This window comes from Netta rufina (genome assembly GCF_964035555.1).
Source record: "Netta rufina genome assembly, chromosome: W".
In the NCBI taxonomy this organism is placed as follows: domain Eukaryota; kingdom Metazoa; phylum Chordata; class Aves; order Anseriformes; family Anatidae; genus Netta; species Netta rufina.
The window spans coordinates 128,457-150,770 of NC_140139.1; the positions used below are offsets into that span (position 1 = coordinate 128,457).

Consider the following 22,314-nt stretch of genomic DNA (forward strand, 5'->3'; position numbering starts at 1 on the left):
TACAAAGTACCTAATTTTTTTGAGCTGAAGATTGCTGGTATGTCTGTAGTTCATTTTCCAAGTTCCCCAAATTGCCCTCATCTGCGTGCTCTGCCCTGGTTTATTAAAAAACAGCATGTCTACCCAAAACAAGGTAGTCTCAATGGGTTTTGTGCGTCTGTGTGTTTTTTTGTTGTTGTTGTTTTTAATTTATACTGTTCTGTCCAGTAAATCATCTGTAGTAATCTCTCACAGGAAGATTAAGCATCCCCTCATTGACTATGATTTTTCCCCAACCAGGAACAAATTGCCTGATAGGTGGGTGGGTCTTGACTTGAACCTGTTCAAGCTGAGAAAGACCTAAAATTCCTATTTCTGTCTTTCTCTGCAAATGGTCTGAAGTTCAAACTTACATAAAAGCAACATCCTGTTCTAGAGGGACGAAGAGGTGGGAGAGTCTGGGCCCTTTCAAAGAATGCTTAGCTACTTCTGGATGACGTGGTTGGTGGTGTCTGCTGTGACCCTGTTTTGGGAACACGTTCTCAGGTCTGGATGCTTGCCTGTCAACAGCATTTTTGTGCTGTCTTGTCTGTGAGGCTTTTGGACTTTGCCCTTTGTGAATTGCCTGTTTCGGGACTCCAAATTCTATTCTGAGGTTGCAGGTGCCTCTGTTCTTTAGATACAGAACTTGGGCTTTTTTTCTTTTCACGTTGTCCAGTTCAGATAACATGGGAAATGAGCCTTTAATTAAGTTTTCGTTTAAGTTATAGGGGAAGGTCATTGATTTAAAGCCAAGGAAGTAGCAACACCAGTACTTAATAAGCAGCCGACTGTATGCTTTTATTAAGCCTGTGATTCCTGTAATCAACAAAAAGTTGTAAGTGGTTTGTAACCAGTACAGGCAGTGGTTACAGCACCTCTCAAGAGCAGGAATTACTTTGGAGATTCCAGTCCTTGACACCCAGGGTAGGTAACTAGGTAGTACTGCGAGCAATGTGTTCCTTATTGGACCGAGTGTTTATTATTTGCTGAATCCATAATGAAGTCAGCAGTTCACTAGTTAGTTTTATTTAGTCTTAGAAAGTTTCACAGCTAGTCTGTGTTTCTTAGGGTTTCCAGTGCCAGTAGGGTCAATAACTTTCAAAGTACTTTTCTGTTATCTTCCATTTCAAATCAGACATTAGAAACCCTTTTGCTCTTTGGTTCATGAGACCTATCTCAAGACCTGGAGGGCAAGATCTCAGGTTCATAGCAACCACTTTCCAAGACAGTTTTCAGCTTTCTTGCCTTCTCAGTCTCTCATTGTGTGAATGCATCTTATGCAACCTTCCTCTCCTTTCTCTTTTAGGCAGAAAGGGGTACCAGCAATATTTCTGTAGTGATTGAAGTCAGGGAAAGTTCTCATCAGTAAAGACCAGTAGCTCAAAGAATAACAGAAGTAGAAGTCTCTGAAACCTATTAATTGAAATCAGTGCTGCATGTCACATTTTTGAGCGCACTGTGCAAACGCATTGCTCCTGTTGGAGTTTTTGATACAGATGAGCCAAACACTTCAAGAGGACTTGAGAAGCAGTTGGCACTAAGTGGTGATGTTGTGGGCCAGCATTCTAACAACCAAATGGCTGTCAAAGCTCAGAGAACATGATAACAATCAAAAGGTAATTTTATCTGATCTTAAACTTCTCTTGTAGCATGATTGTCTGTGATGCCTAACATACTGTTACTGAACTTAGGTGAATTTTAGGATCTGTGCATAAACACTGCCTATGTATGACTTTAGGCTGCCCAATCAAGTGCTTCTGCAAGCCACTAAAAGCCTCTTTGTGATACGTACATGGTTTGTATGGTACCCTTTTGTCCTGTGAACTTGGGTGAGATATAGCTTGGAGATGAAGCAGATCAAGAAGACAATCCTCCAGCTTCTGATGTTCACATTTCTGTTAACTTTGCTCAAGCAGTGTGTGTGAAGGTCAGCAGGACAAAAACTTTTATCCAGAGTTGTGATGTCCTCTTTCTCTAGCCACCTCTATTGCTAGATATACCTGAACTGATGAAGCACCTTCTGCTCTCACTGTGTTATGAGGAACATGGGGCAAGACACCTTTGTGAATCAGGTTACACTTCAGGAAAAAATTATATTTATTTATTTATTTATTTCCCCCCCCCCAGAGGCTTCTGCTTAGAGCTGTCAACTTCAAGTCAAATGATCTATAAATAGCCCTTTCTTGTTGCTTCTTCCCCTCAAAGCTGTCTGCGTAAGGGAAAGGGGGTCCTGTGGTCTTGTTCTCTGTATTGGGTGGCTGTACTGCTCACAGTCATAGTGGTCACCCAAAGGCCGGCTTCTTCCTGGCAGACTCTAGATTAGGCCAGTTTGCTGGGCTTTCCAAGTACCACCAAAATGAGTGAGGTCTTGGCTTCAGCAGAAGGCAGAAGAGTTGCAGGTTAGAGCCATTCCTGCTTGTATGCATCATGTCAAATCCAGTAAATGGAGAAAAAAAGTAGAAAAGCACCACTTAAAGCACAGGTACAGAATGATGAGGCACTAACATGTCACATTCTGGTGGAGCTAGCATGCCTGCACAGCTACAGGGGACCAGCAGTAGGCCCACAGTGCTGGCTAGTTGTCAGCTCGCTTGAACAGTCTTCTCTAAAATGCAGAAGGATGGGAAATGCAGGATACCATCAGCCACTCTGCCCTTGGATGCCTCAGAGGGTCAGCAAGCTGAAACAGGGAAGTCTTTGGGTGCTAAAGAAAATCAGACCGACTATTGCCAGGTCCATTTTGAAGTAACTCTCTGTGAAGTAGAAGCAATGACATCTTATGTATAAACTAAATGCTGGATTTTTAGTTTTCAAATTTTGACAGGTCATAAATTGTGTTTAGTTTTACACTTTCAACTTCAGAGTAAGGTATAATCAGGTTTAGCATTCTCTACTTAAACTGGGATGAACTATCTGACCTGTATGATCTCAGTTCTGTTAAGCACTTGGACAAGTACAATAAGGTTTGGAAATCAAGGTCAAAGTTGATCAGATGCAAAAAGGTGATTCTTCCAACAAATTCTTGCAATTTATGCATAGCTCTGAAGGTGCAGAGTGATTATCAAAATCAATTTTGATTAAAAAAAAAAAAAAAAAGCAACTGTTTCATAGGTATAGTTATTCTATCAAAGAAATTTTGTTGTGACTTTGAGTTCTTGCTGCGGAGTGATACTCTGTTTCAAAAATAAATTCAAAGGTTCTTGTTTAATCACTAATAATCCAGGATTACAGAAGGTCCTGGTATTTTTTTTTTCTTTTTCCATTTTAAAATAGTAACAGGTCTGCTTTAATTAGAAAGGCTCTAATGCAGATTAAGGCATTAGGCAAACTAGAAATCCTTCCATCTCTCAGTGAAATTATGAGAGTGCTAGGAGAACCACTTAGATAATCAAGACGACAGGATATTTCATTATGCCACATGCAGCTAGTCGAAGTACAATAAATATTCAAAACTCCAAATCATGAACATTTGAGGCTTAGTAGGTAGTCAAATAGCCTATGATTTAGGTAGCAGATCTTGCAGATCTTCAGCTGAATAAACCTGATGAAGCTAACGATGTGAACAAAAGTTTGACAGATTAGAAACCTAGCACCAGCAGCCCACATATAATAGCTCAGTAAGATTTATTTCTCCTTTATTGTATGCAGCACCAGTCAAGGTGGTGATCTAATTGGATAGAGCCTAGGGAAGAGTGAAATAAACCACAAGGAATGAACACTAAGAAAACACAATGTGATTCCCTTCAAAAGAAAAAAAGTAATGATGACAGTAATGCCCCATTCATCTGTGAGACAAACAAATCATATGAAAAGGGAATTAAAATTCCATGTACTTTCTGTCCAATGTGATAACATATTACTGGATAAAAATGATTAGTTGTTTTTTTGTTTTTTTTTTTTTTCTTAATGAAGAATTCCAGTTTTCAAATCTCATTGGACTGTGTAAACCTCAAAGGATTTTCTGCTCAGTAGCCCAGAATTTGCAGTTTTATTATAGCCATTTAGTCAACCAGGCTTTTATTTCACATTGATTGTTTCCTTGGAAAATTTTTTGGTCTTTGTGAGAGTTTTGAGATGGAAGATGTCAAAGGGATGTTGCACACAATAATTTTTATATATATATATACACACATATATATATAATTAGCTTACGGTATTAATATAAAAAGTAGGTAGCTGCATCTAATGATTTTTTTTTTGAGTAATCTGAACCATCTGCCTCTAGATATTAAGGAGTTCACTCTTTAATCCAGCTTATGGCTGACAAACTGGTGTTGGCATTCACGTTTCACTAGTGCTGTGCCCTTGAAGAGCCGCTGTGGCTGTAGAAACTCTCTTATGACTGTCAGTTTTGAAAACATTTTTTTGTTTGGCTTGGCTTTTTCTTGTAGCTTTTTTTTTTTTTTTTTTTTTTTCTTGAGGAGAGGATGGCCTTCCTAATGAAAAGTATGTTGAGCAACCAGGTAAAGAATTTGGGACTTGGAGGTGGAGGGGAAGAAAACAAGGAAGAAAGCACTCCTTCCGACCCAGCAGCCGCTGCAGGAATGACCAGAGAGGAGTATGAGGAATATCAAAAGCAAGTGGTTGAGGAGAAGTGAGTACCTGATCCTTATTACCAGTATGGGGCTGATTCTTTGTGACTTTGTGCAGGTAAAAATAACCCAAGAAGAAGACAGACATTCCTAGGGTTAGGGCTTCAAACATATATATATATATATATATATATATTTTTAGCAGAAAAGTCTTTTTTGGAGAAGCTTTCCAAAATAAAACTTCACCAACTGTAAATGATAAACTATTGTATTCCTCCTTCTCCCCCCTCATCCTACAACTCTTTCCTACACTCTCCTGCTCTCACCACAGCTTGATGTGTTGGATTAATTGGAGTTGCCTTATATATAACACTTTTTTCACATGTACAAAGGTGGTTATATTGTAGTAGTTGATTTTAAAATCCATATGATTTGCTCTCCTAGAACTCCATGTGTAGTACACTTTACATGTATAGTTCTTTCTTGGTCCATGTTTATCATGGCAGACACAGAAAAAGTAATGAGTGCTATGTAAAACAGCTAATATCTATCTAGACATAAGTTTTAAGATGGTTATTTCTTCTAGTTGCATTTTTAGTTACTTTTCCTAAAATCTACTTGAATAAAGCAGAACTTTTCAGATGATTAAATGTCATGAATGTAATTTTTTTTTTCCTGTAGTTATAATCTTCACCCCTTGTTATGTTCCAATATCAAAACAGAAGTAAAATAAAGGACTTTTAGTGTAAGTCAAATCATGCATAATTTATAATTGCTTTCTTTATAAGAAAACAATTGACTTTTAAATCTCAGGTGCATCTGTTCTTCTAATGATCAATTACATAATGGTTGTGTAAATCCTTCACGTAAGATGATTATAGGTGAAAGGCTAATGACTGACGGAATTTGAGGTATCCAGGTCTGTATTTAGCAGCAGCTGTTTCTATCATAAAACCTTGAGTGGGTAATACTCACTTTTGAATAAAATGCAGAAAGTTTTGCTATGTCTTTTTGTCACAGGATATTTGAAAGAGACAGAGTCAAACCAGGATTCCTGGAATGGGAAGAATGCAGGAAAAACTATTATTTGTATGAAGTTTTCAAGTGTGGCATGTCTGTTACATACAGAAATGTATTGAGGAGTCACTGCAGGAGCACTTCTGAAAGTACAATTTGGAACTACAGTAGGAACATCTGCAGTACTTTCAGAGAGAAGATGTGGCTGAGGATAGCACATGCTGTGTGGTTATGTAAATGTGTGTCAGAAATGTTCGGCACAGGCAGAACATCTGCTCAAGGGCTGTCTGGATTTTACCCAGCTTTCAGCTGTACAGAGTGGAGGTCAGGGATGTAAAGTGCCTTGCTGGAGTCATACTCAGGCACCTTGATACATGACTGTCCTGTCTTTTTTTGATGTTGTTTGTTTTGTTGTTGTTGTTTTGTTTTGTTTTGTTTTGTTTTGTTTTGTGACTAACCCACAAAAATTCAAGGACTGCTGTTTCTCAGCAAAGTGTGTGATATGCAGAGACAAACAGCTGGCTTGTGCCAGCAGTTTCCAGCATGGTTCTAGAGTTTGTCTCCAGCACCACAAGAGTTTAAAAGCAAGAGGGGAGGGGGGCACCAGTTTGTGCTGTACATCAGCTCCTGGCTGTCATGCAACAACCCCTATATCTGTTTCCTGTAGCCACAAATCTTCACGTTCCTGGGAATAACTAAATCCTCCAGAACAACAGGGTGTAAGATCAGGGCCCAGGCAACGGTGGAAGATTGCCAAGTCTTCCTGTGATGCCAGGACAAGTGAAAAGCTCAGATCTACCTAAATAGAAAATCCCCTCCTTCCCCCGAGCCTCACAGAGCACCCAAAGGGATCTGTAACATCGCAGGGAGCACTACCCTGTGGGAACATATCCCAACACCAGCCTGGGCCAGTAAGGGCTCCTGTGGAGAAGGAATGGGCAGGAGAAGAGGAAGGTTGAGAAAGAAGGCAAAAATGTGCAGGAAGTGCAAAAAAAACCCCCTTTTCCCAATCATCCCATCTATTACTGGATGAAAGAAGTTTAAGATGGCTTGCAGTTGATGTGAACTAGTTCTTTTAAAAAATGAGAGAGAGGAAGAGTGATGCAAAAACTCTTTTGTGGAAGCAGAGGAAAGGTAATATTTCACTCCAACGTGACAAATTTTCAACATGATAAAATATCTATACTGGAACAAAACAATTTTGCCTGAGAATTTCTATGAAGCTTCTTCTGAAAAAAAAAAAAAAAAAAAAAAAAAGTGGGAAGGTGAATGATATCAAATATTACCAGAAATCATCTTTGACAACACACATTTTGAAATAAATATCTAAGTAATCTAACAAAGAATTTTTATGAAGAATCTTTGAATTGAATTAAAGCATTTTATAAAATCACAGGCAAAAGAAGCACTTTTCCACAGAGAGAAGCTGTGGAATTAGTTGTTATAGGATGCTCTGGAGCAATAAATGATTAAGAAAAGACTGGGAAAATTTACAGATGACAAAAGCCATCCAAAGCTATTGAAGATGATGTAGGGCCAATTTCCAGCTCCAGCAGTCCCTAAACTAATGAATTTAGGAAGCTGGACGGTTATGATACAGGATGCCTATCCTGCTCTTAAATTCTGTCTTTGTCTGCCACTGTCCACTGTTGTAGACAGGACTCTAGGATAGGTGAACTTTTTGGTCTGACCTAGAAAAAACACTCTACCATGGGTTTCCAAGCTAGAAGAATGTCCTGCTTGCAGAACAGGAACATTGCCATCACTGTAAGTGCACCTGGTGGGATAAACAAGGAACAAGCATAAATTTTCTGCTTTGTGTATTAGAATTGCTACAGTGAGCGATAACAGCCTGTACTGACACAAACTCCAGACAAGCAGTATTTCATTCTTCATAGTACTTAAGAGAGGTGCACTGAGAGCAAGCTTGGGATTCAGGAATTTGAGCCCCTGAGCATCACTTTGTTGTTATCACTCTTTTTGTGCCTGTGAGCAAGTTACATGACTTCAGGAATAACTTCTGCCATTGTAACAGACAGTATTTCATCAGTATCTTGAAGAAACTTTTTTTTTTCCTTTTTTATTTTTTTTTATTATCCTTTCTGATTTCCAGGATGGAAAGAGATGCAGCCTTTGCACAGAAAAAGGCAGAGAGAGCCTGTCTGAGGGTTCATCTGAGAGAAAAGTACAGACTCCCTAAGGTAAGCCTGTAGTTTGTGACTTCACCTACCTCAGTGGCTGTTTTTAGAGCAGACAGCGCCCGTGCAGAACTCCGAAAGCAGCCAACTGCCTTCGTTAGCAAGATCCTTGCTGCAGCTCAGTACAGAAGCCAAGGTGGCCACAGCTATGGATTTTCCTAGTGGCTGCTGGTTTTAGACCCCTTTTTTCCTGCTCAGTAGATGAATTAAATGGAAAGATTCTTGTAGTAATCTCTGTAATGTCAGATCTGAAATAGGAGACCGGGCAAGCTGGACATCTGGTCTGACTGAGCCTTGCAGCTAGTACATATGTTCTTAAATCAGCAACATACACCAGTTAAATAAAAAATATATATAATAATAAACCAGAAAGTAAATAAGCAAAACTACTGAAAACTCTTCTACAAGCTGTACACTCGAACTCTCCAAACTTCTGAGTGCTCATTTGTATTATCGTCTTTCAAGTAGGGCAAACAGTCCATTCTTTTTTTCTTTAGTGCTGCTTTTCCTTATTGCTGCCTTATTTTGCAAAGTATTCCCAGAAAACAAAACAAAACAAAACAAATATATAGAGATAGATATCAGAAGCTGCAAACAACTGAAATCTGGAGGTTTGTTAAAAGCAGGAAGCAGCCGTGATAACTTCTGGGTCGTGGCAGAAAGCCCAGGTGGCAATTTAAGTTGCGAACAGTCAGTCAGTCTCTTCTGTGGGAGTGAATCAGAGGAATTTTCTCCACTCACGGTTGTCAGAGGAGGTTGTTACACCATGCACAGTACTCCAGGGCCACGGGGTATTTATCCAAGAGTTGTAAAGGACTTTCAGATTATGAATGGCCACACTTACCGAGGTACTCTGTCTGCCATTGAATCTCAGAAGGTGGCAAATGTGAACATGTTTTCAAAAAAAAAAAAAAAAAAAAAAAGGCTCCATAAGATATAGATGGGAAAATAAATCAGTAACTGACTTATTTAAAGGAAATGTGGGGAAAACGGGGAAAACTACCAAAGATAGCTAACAGATATATGGACAAAAATCATGTGATGGGAAGAAGAGTAAAAAGACCTTTGTATCAGACAGCCCAACCTTTCAAATTGATCACCATGCTCTGATGAGATGACTAATTATAAAGGTGAAAATGATTAGTTTTAGATTAAAAAATATATATATATATACACCTTTGGTCAAATTCCTTCCCCAGAGGCTCTTTGAAAAAAACAAACTGTGGTGGAACAGGAAGGAAGGTCCATGAAGTACTAAATATTCAAAAGCTAGGAGAAAAAGGACAGTAATGATGAGTCCTCACAATGGAGAGGGTAAGCAATAAGATTTTGCGAAAAATCTGAGCTGTTTAACATATTCAGTAATTAGCTGAGGGAGTTCAATGTACAGAAGTGTTAAGGGTGTTGAAATTAAAACTTGCTTAAGCAGTTACAGGAAACGATAATGATAGTGAGTGAATGGGCAGTGAAACGCTGCATGAGGTGCACTGCAAGAGTAGTGAAAGAAGAAGAAAAACCCGCCCTATCTCTGTGTGTTATACCCGCCCTATCTCTGTGTGTTATGGATGGGTGGTTTCAAATGAACTGCTACCAGTCAAGAAAGAGATCTCAAAGTCATTGCAAATGAGTCACAGAAAACATCAGAGGAGTCCTCACTGGTGTCCAAGGGAAAATAGAAATTTCAAGAATCATTAGGAAAGGGATAGACACCAAAATCAGAAAACATTATTAGGTTACATTTGCAGTCTTTAACAACTTGAAACTGGAATGCAGTTTTAATCACTCTGTCTCAAAATGATAGGAGAACAACAAAAGCAATCTGCAGTTTCGAATGGCCTTGGCACAAGCATCGGTTAAACGTGCCTGTGAGGGGATGCAATGGAGATGTGTCAATTCGTGACCACTGTAAAGGAAGTAAATAGAGAACAATAATACACTATTTCTAAACAGCAGATGAAATCAAAAGTATTCCACAGAAAGTTTCAATCACTAGTGGAAGCCTGAGTGCTGATGTTAGGTTAGATACCTGTATTCTTACAGTTGTTCATAGTTGTTAGATTAGATGAATCCCATCCCTGTGCCCTAAGCTCTGACTTTTGTTGTCTAAATTCCTTTGAATATACAGTGAAAATATGAAATACCCCCCCCCCCCCGTTGTTTTTTTTTTTTTTTTTTTCCCCAAAGGACAAGGAACATAGTTTTCCAATTCATGCAATATCTCCCTGTCATCCTGAAGCATTTAATGGTGCTCTACTCAAACATCTGTAAAGTTGAAGTTACATTTAGTTCCCATTCATTTTGAAGATGTAACTGAAGACTCATGTGTGCAAATTACTACCATGCACTTAGGGACTCCCTAAAATTTGAGACTGTTCTCTGGGCCACAGAATTGAAAGCCTATGAGTTAGTTCAACCAAGTGTTTTTTGGCATGTGGGTGTTGTCCATTAGTTATGCTTTTCCATTTTATCCAGAGTACGCTGCACTGTTTGCTCCAACACAGAGAAAATAACTCGGGATTCTGTGCTTTGAAAGATTGTTTTTATGTTTATTTCATAGGCTTCTTCAACAGGCAGGAAAGCAGTAGTATGGAACAGTGTTTGCTCAGAACTGCTACTGCCAAGAAATGTTAGTGTTTTTGAAAATTTAATTTATATCCCCCAAGGAAGCATTTTCTTCTTAGCAGTTTTGGAGCTTGCTTATATTACTGCTACTTGCCTGCCAGCTCCGAGTCATTACTGTTTATTTTCTGGTCAGTATTTCTCATTGTTTTTCTGGTTAATTAAAATGGAGGAAGGTGAAGAATCCATCATATGTACACTTAGCTGCTAAAAAAATTAGCACTTGATGCAATACAGCCACTCAGGGACTCTGTCATCAATGGAAAGAAATGAGCACGAAACCTCATCTAGCCAAACCTCCAGATAGGTGTTTAAGGTGGAGTTGGCTCACCTCTCAGTGATGCATGCCTCCCACAGAAGGGGTCACATTGCTACGTTAGACTAGCTGAAGTTAGGCGAGAAGCATTCCACCCCTAATCCATAAAACACTGGTTCTTATACTCTGCTTTAGCTGGAATTAGCAGAACAATCCCATTTTCACTCTATGCTCACAAACTTGAGCTTGAATCTGAATTTTGTGAGACGCTGGGGTGTCCCAAATTTCTGGGTTCATTGCCAGCTTGGTTTTAAGAGGAGAGATCAGGTTGTGATCTCAAGTCTTACTGACAGGACAGTGAAGAGCAGAAGATTTGAATAGCTTTGCAACTTTTGGCCTTGTTTATCAGGCACTGTAGAGCACTGCAGTGAGTAAATCAATGCACCAAAAGGCTTCGATGTCTCCTGGAGAACGAGGAAGTTTGTCTTTGCTTGAATCAATGCTGTCTTAAGCAGTGTTATAAATAGTTCCCAGAGACTGTGTAGTTTGGACTCTTATAAGGAGGGAGAAGAATATTTGTGTCTTGAGCTTACTGAATTTCTCTACTATGCACATGCATAACATTTATTCATTCTATGCTCTGGTTTCTCATCTATGGTTCAGCCTAGCAAGCACTGTGGCTCTGCATGAGGTGCCCATGACACAGCTTCTCCAGCTGCTGTTGTTGGCCTGGCAGATTTACTGGGTGAAGGGGGGAAGCTCAGGAAGCACTCCCTTCCCTGGGTTCGTCCTGACACAAACAGCAGTGGCTGCACTCCTGCAGCCTGCTGCCCTGCAGGCAGCCTTCCCTCTGCTGACCTCAGGCTGCACCTCTCCCTGGGCTCGGGCCTGTGCAGTGGCACTGAGTAAAGGTCACTTCTGGAAGGGCTTTGCAGACTCAAGTTTGTGTAGCCTCCTTATTCCCCTATTGTTAAAAAGTCATGTGAGTTCTGCCAGGAATTACTGAGCCTGAGCACTAGTGGTTTATATGCTATTAAACTGCTCTTATCCTGGTTACTCTTTCAATGCTTGCAAAGGATTTCTTAAGAGATTTATTCTTCCAGCTTCCTTAAGATGTGCTTCAGGTACAGTTATGTGAAATACAACTTCAGTGACTTACTGAAATTTTGTCATTTGAGCAAATGCTTCCTGAAAATGCCTCCTGGCTGTTGCCTGGATTTCCTTGTTTGCTTTTACCTTCACAAATATTGTTACGACCTTGTGATCTGTGTGGTCTCTGTGTTGTTTTTTTTGTTTGTTTGTTTGTTTTGTTTTTTGTTTTTTGTTTTTTTTGCCTCTCCTGCAGTCAGCAGATTTTGGAGCTTGCTGGTCCGTCAGTCACATGAAGATATGGATTTCTCTGTGTTTTGGTGGCCCTTGTCATGTCACTCAGCTTCCAAATGGGATGAACTCAGTTGTGTTTAACTAAAGTCCTATGTTCTTGCTCTGTGATGCATAACTGCGAAGGTATTCAGGTGATAAACTCCAAGGAATTTCAAGAAAATTAAGAACCCATATTCTTCATTGATTTTGAGCCCAGGTAGATAGAATTTTTCTTATTATACCAGTGTAATTACAATATTCTAGCAGTAAGTAGCCCACATTTTCCAGCCCTTTCTGTTCTGGGATGAGATATTTAATTGGGATGATGGCCCTGGTCAAGGTTGAGAACTACCCATGAAACTTCTCCGTTTCTATATTAATTAAGCAGTAGCAATGGGATTAATTATGAACAGGAAGTCCAACACACTCAAAATATTCTCCACTACTAAACTATTAATACCCCAGGGTATTTCATTTGTGATTGCTCAGGGTTGCCATCACAGAGGTCACGTAACAGCAGGGAACACTGAGTCACCCCAAGGCTAGTGGTGACCCAACTTAAAGAAAAGCTGAACGAAAAACCTTCCCAGGAGCTGCCGAGTCCTGCAATTTTAACTTTGTCAAAGCAGAAGCATTGCAAAGTGCTTGTGCAAGGCTGAAGCTTCAATAATGTCTTCTGATGTCTACCAGAGGAAAGTGTTTTACTGAAGTGAGGAAGAAAAATGCAAGGTTGCATGGCTACAGACCTAGAGCACTGTGTTCAGCACTGGGGTCCCCAGCACATGGATGTATTCGAGTGAGTCAGAGGAGGCCACAAAGATGATCAAGGACTGGAGCCCCTCTCCTATGCAGACAGGCCAAGAGAGTTGGGGTCGTTCAGCCTGGAGAAGAGAAGCCTCCGGGGAGACCTTACAGTGGCCTTCCAGTACTTAAAGGGGGCCACAGGGAAGTTGGGGAGGGACTCCTTGTCAGGGGTGTAGGGATAGGACAAGGGGGAATGGCTTTAAACTGAAAGAGGGGAGATTTAGATTAGATATAAGCAGTCCTTACTGCAGTTTTGGCCTCAGCTTGCTAGCCCCTCAGACACATTACCTGGCCTGATCCCTGTACTGGGATCAAAGTCAAATGTAACTGAGTAATTTTAAAAACTATCCTAGAGTGTGTAAGGAATAAAATTAAATAGGTATGTGTTTTCTGTGGAAAGCACAACTAAATACTAAAACGTTTGCAACCATCTCTGATGTACTGTTTAAAGAATTACCTACTAAAACATCAGAAATGCCAGAAGTAAAGGATTCAGCAGTGAAACAATTACAAATTAGGAAACAAATCAGGAAACCTAGGCTCAGAAAGTGATTATATAATGTAAACACCAGTTATAAATAATGTATTTCTTCTATGAGGTGGTAGATGCTGTGTCTAACCCTGAGCTGTCGAAGGCCCTCTAGTGCCATTTTCATAAAACTACATCACTCTTATGTGAAATCACAATTATTTGCTTGAACCTAAAGGCAAACTTTGCAATTTGGTTGAAAAATGAATGAATCTTGTGACTTAGATAAAATCACACCATTTGTATTTAACCAGTCTGGCAGGCCTCATTCATAATCTGAGGTGAAAAATATTTTTTTTTCTCAAGCTTTTAAAAACTTGTCTTTTTGCAACCAAAACCAACCAACCAACCAACCAAACAAACAAAAAACAAACAAACGATTAAAAAAAAAATCAGGGGAAAATATTCTGTGGAGAAAGCTTCGCCTAAGCTACTTCCACTCACCCTTCCCTCCAAATGTATAAATGTTGAACAAAGCTTTCATACGTAAATTTACAATGAATACAGTATTACATAAAAACTCATTTCAGATCAAAAAACTCTCTGTAAGGGCATTGGGCTTTTAAAATTATCTGAAGACATTTTGTCATTTTCAAAAATGGAGGACTTCTGCCACGCCTATTGCTTCTCATATAAGTGACCCCTTTAAATCAAAGTATGATTGGCCTTCTGCAGGTTGCTCCCAAGGCCACACGCTTACTTGTACTTGTACTTGTACTTACACTTTACTCTTTTTCACTGCCCAGAGGCCTTGGTATTATGGCTGAGTGTCCCTTTAAATAGACATACATGTCTGCACTGTGTAGTCTGATGTTTCCAGCAGGTACCAGACCTGCGTACCTCCTACAGACTGCACAGACCGTCTGCAGGCCATCGGACCAGCCTGGGCTGAGCCAAAGCCACTGAGCGCCTCAGCTCAGTCGTGCAGTCCTGATGAGGCAGTCAGACAGACAGACAGACTGTGCATGCTGCCTGCACACAGCACAGGGCCCGAGGAACGTGCAGGATACATGCTGTGTGAATAAAGCTGATTTTTTGTTTCTGCAGGGAATGTGCTAGGGAGCAGTAGGCAGCTGCTCACAGCTATAGCCTGGCGTCGGAAAGTCTAGCCAAACATAACTCATCTTCAGAGTCCCTCTGAACAGAATGTCCAGCCAGAAGAGAAAGAGATATGCCTGGAGAAATGTGCATATATGTTAGCTCTGTGCATGACCAGTGTCATACATGGGATATAAGGAGCATCCTCCATGCTATTCTGTATTAATCAGCTGCAATATACCATTTGTTCTGGGCTGCAGGTACTCAGCAGAATGACAAGAACAGAAAGAGGAAAAAAATATCCTGGGGGTGAGTTTAATTACTGAAAGATTAATTATGCAAAACAGGGAAGTACAAGATTTTAAGTGGTTGATTGGATTGTTGGCCTAAATCTCTAGACATTAGTCTAGATAGTGGACATGTAGTAAAATCACACTAGATCATTTGTTATGCTTTGTTTTCCTTTTTGGAAGCATGTGCTGAGACAGCTACTGAACAGCTTTTCCCCACATCCTCTTCACACTCCGTAAGGCCCTAAAAAATGCTTCTTTCAAAGGCTTAAGCATAACCACATACCCAGCTCTTGCATAAAAGCCAGCGGAGCAAGGTGTCTGTGGTTTTGGAAGTCTCCCATCTGCAGTGCTCTCTCCAGTTCTGGGAGGGTGATAAGGTCTCTGCAGCTGCCCCTGGCTGACCTCCTACCAGTGCGCTGCTGCCTCATCATGCCCAGGGCATGCAGCAGTGGCCTGCCCCGTCTCCAGCAGGATTTGTCTGTGGTACACACTAAGCATAGCTTCAGTAACAAGAGGACCTGCCTCTCAGGTAGGACAGGAGCTCTAAGCCAGCAAAGAATTTATTAAGCATATACTTTGCTTCTCTGATTTTCAGTGGTTTCAAATAATTTAGCAGGACATGCTTTTCTTTTCAATTTTTTTTTTCTACTTATAGAAAATACTTCTACATTTATTGCATGAAGGTCTCCTTTCTTTTCACCAACATTTATGAAAACAGGAAAAAAAAAAAAAAGATATTATTACATACATAGCGTATGTCCCTGAAAAAAAAAAAAAAAAAATCAATTCTATGACACAAAATTATGCCAGCAAAATGCTCTCAGACTTGTGATAACGTAGACCAGCTACATTAGTTATTCTGAAAATTGCAAGTCATATCAGGTAGCGCATTAAGGGATAGAAACTCTGAATATTGCCAGTATCATTCACTAGCACACATTGCAAATGAAAGCATGAAACTCAGAACTAAGCAGGGCCCCCTTTTCAGTTCAAAATCTAAAACTCCATGCTATCTGGGACACATTTATAAGAGAAAGCAGTCCCTTAATGAACCTAATCCTATTAACAGAATTGTCAACTTAGGTTTGTCATCAGAAAGATGTTTTTAGCCATGAGACATTTAGTCTGTGGACAACTTTTGCCTCTGCAGAGTACTCAGTGCATCACCTCCATACAAAACAAAGTGCATTTTTACCACTTGTTTGAACATCCATTTTGAACATTCATGCCAGCTGATTTCATTCCACTTGCTTTCTTGTAAACTGCTTTCTACACACACAGCAGGGCAGGGTCACCTTAGCATAAATCTGGTATCTAAGATAGGGTGAAAAGAGATGTTCCACCATATGCTATGTTTTGCAAGCTAGTGATTTGATCTCATCTAGTTTAGTTTTGTTTAGAGGAAGGCTTTCATCTAAAATACTAGTAGTGTGGGACTAGACTGGGCAACTCCACTAACTATGGAACTTGAGAAACTTCATTTCCAGAATCAGGAAAGATTCAGTAATTACAAGTAAGTGCAATAGAGAAGATCAGGCAAGAAAAGAAGATGGTCCTGGTGAGTTTGTGTTTGTGGGAACACAAATTACTTTCAGCATCCTTGTATTTGAAATTTGGAAATCGCACTATCCCCTCTGTGTTTTTCCTGAAGAGCTGTGTTTATGGTCAGAGGAGTGTCATCCAAAAATGTATATGCTAAAACCTCGCTAATGCATAGTGATGCAAGTAATAATGTGTGTTTAAACAAACAAACAAACAAACAAACAAAAAAACAACGAACCAACCAACCAAAAAACACTACCCAACAAAAAACCCTTTTATTCACTTCTTGCCTTCTACTTCATCCTGCCCGGTGCCCCTACCTGTGGTCCCAGCATGGCCATGGACATGGCACAGGAGAGGCTCGCGGGGAGAGGCCAGGTCAGCACCATGATGCTGCATCGCTCGTGGCGGCTCTTGCTTGCAGGTCAAGTTGTCGGTGAGCTCTGGTTCTGTACACAGCTGGTGCACTGCAGGGGACAAGAGACAGGATCAGGTCTGGGTTCTCCTATCTACGAGTCTCTGTGTATAGGCACAGGTAAATTTTATGGCAGGAAGATAACCAAAAGGAAACTTATGTGTCGCTTAGTGATGCTGGAAAACAGTTTGGCTCCACTGGGGATTAGTCAGTAAGCTTTCATCACTTTTTCTTACAGACTTGGTAAAAATAGACAGCCTGTTTTCTGCTTACAGCTGCCTGCCACATTTGTACAGAGAACTCAGAGCTGGATCGCTCCTGTAACAAAATGGATCTGGCTGAGTCTGATCCATTGACCCGCATTACTGCACCAGGTGCATAATCGGGGTCAAAGAACACTCCCAGGCACTCAGGCTCCAGCATCTGTGCTGCTGAATTGTCAGAATAGTGTCTGTCCCAGTTTTGGCCTGGGCACTCTCCCAGGCAGTTCCCAGGGCTGGTTTGGGAGCTGGGATAGGCATTCCCAACAGGGAGTTAGATGGGACCACCCTGTTTTGTAGGGCAAAAAAGCTCAATAGCATAGCCGTGGGTTGTTGCAGGCCAGCTGGCCTTGGGGCAAGAGACCAGCACGAGGTATATTTAATTTGCTAGGAATAGATGTTGTTTCTGTGTCCTCAGAGACCCTAAAAGGGTGGCTGAGCACTTGCAGAGACATGGAGACTATGGGGATAGGAGAGCTAATTCACGAGGAGACAGACGATCCAGCCTGCTGTAGGTTTACTAAGGGAAGGGGGGCTTTCTGTGTGGCTTTGTCAGAGACCCCCTAACCTGTCCTATCCACTAGCACTGCCTATCTGGATGCTGTCTGTGGTCCAAGATGGGTGTATTCTGATGCAGGGTAGTGCCTCCATCACTACTGGAGCCGTACCTGGCTTTGAGCAAGGTACAGTCCCCACCTGTGTGCATGTTGGGGCAGCAGGGAGCTGCAGACCCTGCTTGCACTCTGATCCCAAGCTGCTGCCTGCAACTAACAGACATAATTGTGCATTTCCAGCACCGCATTCCTGCTCTGGGCTTCTGAAAGTGTGTGCTTGGAGCTGCATGCTCACTGTGTACGCAGATGCTTGCAGCGGCATTTACCTGACTTTAAGAACATTCTTTGGGAAAACTGTCTCATCTCTTCTTGTGAGAAAGCAAAGCTTGTTTCCACCAGGCTTAAAAACAAACAACAACAACAAAACAACCTCCCTCCCCCCCCCAACACTGGGTAAAATCAGGTATTTAAGGTAACATTTCCATTTAAACAACAAAGGAACAGAACCAGATCTGACAACTTTTAGAAGAAAAAAAGAAGAGGCAATGTGCATCTTGCTGGCTTCTTTGCTTGCTGTTGAGCAACCCTCCTGTGTTGGAGCTCGTATTGACTCTACTCAAGGCCAGGCTATATATCAAGAGGATAAAAGCAGGTGGAATTTCAGTGACTTTGACAGAATTTTGCTGCTTTCAACCACATCTGGATACATTCATCTTTGGTCAGAGATCACTTTGAAACCCCAAACTGTGCCATGCATCACATCTCAGACTTCAGCAGGACAGGGGACATTGCTGCAAAAACATGCCAAACAGTAATTCAACTTGCCAACATTGCCTTCATGTGCATTATATGGCCATTTCTCCACAAAATATATGCTAGCATGCAGTGATGATAAATTATAAGTAGTTCTAAAGGAAAGAAAACGTGTCATCGGCTGCTTAGGAAGACTTCTTCAATAAGTAGCCCAGTATCTTTTTATCATCCTGTACTGTGATGTGGGAGAATTTCAGAAGGAAAACTCCTCTGATAGCTATTGCTTGTGGATTAAAAGCTTAAACTGTTGCTCCTGCTACACAATCAACAAAGAACACTTCTGCTGATTGGGATATTGTTACTAGCTCCCTCAGATTTGATGGCAGCAAACCATATTCAACAGGGTCAAGAGATCTCCTTACTCATTTTAGCTACATGATTGAGTAGCATCAATCATGATAAACCTCTCTGTATTTTTCAGAAGAAATGGGGGAAATCAGATTAACGGGAAGTATAGTTATTACAAGCATAATGCTGTGCAAGTAAATGTAACAGTAAATAGTGGCTATGCAGTCAAGCATACCAGCCTGCTTGTTCTTGCAAAAGCCTGAAACTACACAGCCATTGCTCATATACATCCTTCCATTCACCCTTGCATTCATTCATTCATGCAAACCCAAGACCCCTCTCACTCTCAAAAACACCTCCTGCTGACAGCATTGCTACTTATTCATATCAGGCCTTTGCTGCTGTCATGCTTCATTTTGGAGATGTAATGAAGCATTAATGCTTATCTTTGATGTGTGAACTGTGTCAAAATATCCTGTTCTTCTGTGCTCAGGATCCATCAGAATCCACAACAAAATGTGAACAAAATCACCATTGTTTGAAAAATTGACATAGCCCCACTGATAGAGTGTTTCAACAGGCGGGCAGGAAGCAAGTGTGCCTAGTGCCTACTGCATCTCAGCCCTTTTAATTGCTTAACCAGTTCCTTCTCTTGTCTCTTTTTGCTTTCTCAGACGTGCACCAAACCTCCATCCTTGCTTTTGTTAAGTCCTCCTATTATCCCACTTACCAGCACTACAGCGTTGCTCTGATTATGTGCCAGGCATCCCTTGCTCTTCGTCATGACTTGGAGTGCCAACCAAAGGCCTAGATAAGATTTAGACATGGTCTGGTGAAGATGGAGACCTTTTTTCCAGTAATTCTAAGTTTTCTTACACTGTGTGACCTTTGTATTGTGCGAAGTTCTAAGTAGAAGATACTTCATATTAAACACTCAAACTGGGCAGGCTCCTTCTACAGTTCACTGAAAACCCAGAAAGACCTCAGTTGTGTCAGAAATCCTATTTGCATTAATGCAGCTTTCTTCATGCCCCTCTGCCAATGCAAAGGGTCTTAAAAGGGGAAGGTCATTTACTGTCCCTTCCCATTGCTAGAACAGCGAGCTGCTACAGGGACTTGGCATTGGCATGGCCAAGACGGGAACTGCAGGGCCTGTGTCAAACCTTGCTGAAACCAGTTTTTGATAATCACCAGATCTCATCTCTCCCTTACTCTCTCTCGATTGCAACTGCTGCAGGCCATTTTCCAGTCTATTCTCCTGAGCATGTCTAGGTATTAAAATGGCAGGTATCCCGATGAAATGCTCTCTGTTTTAATATAAAATTTTGTACAGTTTGAGCATTATCTTTTTCTTTTTCTTTTTCTTTTTTTAATTATTGTTATTTAATTGCTGCCTAACAGAAAGTATACGAAACACAAAAGTAATAGCAACCTTCCAGGTTGAAACTGCAGAACAGGAGTAGAAAAGAAGTTTCACAACTAGTGTGACTTCAGTGAAACTGAAGTATTGAACAAAGTGCTGCTGATATACTTGTGGGTTTGTGGTAGACCTTAGCAGAGTGAGTTTTTTGCAGACCTCGTTGCATACATGTGTATAGAGCACCTGATTTGGGAGGGGCGGGGAGGGGGGCTGCTATTCGTTATGTAACTGTAGGCGATAGTTAGGCATTGCATGATAGTGGTAGATAATTCAGTGCTGGGGCAGAAGAATCTATTCATGACAGCCCTGTTGCTACAACATGTTTCAATGCAAATATCTAAACGGTGAATTTACTTGCTGATCCATTCCCTAATACAAAAGGTAGAAAGCAGTAAAGCTGATCAAATAAAGCCCTGTGGCTATTAGGCTTGCATTATAAATAGGACCTATTTTTACTTTAAGCAAAATATATGTCATTTAGCAGCTCAGATTCACACTGTTTTTAACTGCCATTTATTTTACCTTCCCAGCTGTAATGAAAACAAAAAAGTAGTCATCAGGCAAATGCCATACTTATTTTCATATAATGAAATGGATGGAGGATTAACAGCAATCTGTCAATAGCCTGAAAAGAAATGGCAGAAAAAGTGAGTTTACTTTCTATATTAGGTCAGAGGAGCTAACACCTACCATGATATTCCAGTGGCCAGTTTCTAGGAAGTTGACCTCCGTCACTCAGCACCTGCATATATCTGACTCCGGGGCAGCTTCCAGCAGGCCACTGGAATACCAGTGGTTTTCTTCCTGATCTTGGCTTGGGTTCTACAAACTGACACACCGCCTACTTTTACCTGAAAGCATTACAGATTCACAGCTACAGCTATCCTGGCATGCACATGGAGCACAAAGTAGCCTCTTATTTAAAAGTGTAGTATCTTAATTTGCCTATATACATACATACATACATATATATAAGAAAAATTGCAAAACCCAAAGCATCCAGTCCTGAAGGGAAGGGTAATCAAGATGCAGCACAAAACTTGTGCATGCTGGCAGCAGAGCCTGGGCTGTTCACCTTCCTTCTCAAGGAGGTAACTGCAGTGGGACAGCCGCATGCCTCATGGAAAGACTAGCCTAGTGGTGAGCACCCTAACAAGGTGTGCCAGGTACTGCTGCCCTGTGGGCAGGACCCACACCAACCAAACCAAACAAACGAACAAAAAAGAGGCTCTTTAGGTCCTGGGGAAGCAGAAATACTCTCATGTACTGCTTTTATTTTGTTTTGTATCAGAGTGAATTGGATGAGAATCAAATACAGATGGCTGGAGATGATGTGGGTTTGCCAGAAGACCTTCAGAAGATGGTGGCAGAAGATCAGGTAGAAGAAGAGGACAAGGACTCTATCCTGGGACAGTTGCAGAATATTCAGAATATGGACATGGATGCGATCAAAGAAAAGGCACAAGCCACCTTCACTGAAATGAAACAGGCTGCTGAGCAGAAGTGTTCTGTGATGTAGAAGAGGCACTGCTATCCCAGGGCTGTGAATTCAACCTTGTCTCAAGGGAGTGGGGGGTGAGGGCAGGCAGAAGAATGCACTTAGCTCTATAGCAGTAAATGTAAATATAAAAGAGAGGGAGAGAGACTTTAAAACCTCCAGGGGGTCAAAAAATTAAATGCTGTGACTCGCTTAGTGCAAAGTTAGAAATTATCCTAATTTTTTAACATGACATTTTTCCATGGGAAAAAGATGGCTTAAAAAAAATAATAATAATAAAAATTGGGGGAAATATGTGCCTTTTTCCATTTTTTCAAACTGATCAAAATGCTACTAAATGTGTATTTTGTAATTAAAATTGTGCTTCTGTTGCATAACATATAGGTAATCACTCATTTAATACTGCTTTCAGAAGGAAATATATATATATATATGTAATAAAATGTCTTTTTCAAACATTTTGAAAGAAAACCAATATTCAAATGTTGATGGTTTTTGCAAAACTTTTTTTTTAAAAAAAAAAAGGTTTTGAACACCTCTGTACTACATATAAAAAAGCATAAAATGCTACAGCTTGGGACAATAATGTCATTGTACATAGGAATGAGTGGGGCTTTGCAGGAAACCAAGGCTTGGTAGCTATCAGTGAACCACGAACCACAAGCAATGCAGACTCTTCCAGGCTGCTCCAGTGTCACATCCTGCCAGTCTTCAAATGCAGCTCAAATCTAAGCTGTCAGCACTGCCCCTCTGCTTGGCTTCTGTGTGAGCCAAATTCTGGGGCTTGGAATACCAGCATGTAACTTGTATAGTTCACTGCATTTACTCTAGAAGTTAGCTCCAGGCAGAGGTAAA

General features: G+C 40.8%; 1 protein-coding gene across 1 annotated transcript; it reads left to right on the plus strand.

Annotated features, from left to right (window-relative positions):
• Positions 1-4,448: 4,448 nt before the first annotated feature.
• Positions 4,449-21,480, plus strand: CPLX4 (complexin 4; the record flags this gene model as incomplete). The annotated part of the gene is made up of 3 exons (XM_084304318.1): positions 4,449-4,615; positions 7,684-7,771; positions 21,253-21,480. The coding sequence occupies 3 exons, from the start codon at positions 4,449-4,451 to the stop codon at positions 21,478-21,480; spliced, it is 483 nt and encodes a 160-aa protein (XP_084160444.1).
• Positions 21,481-22,314: the final 834 nt, after the last annotated feature.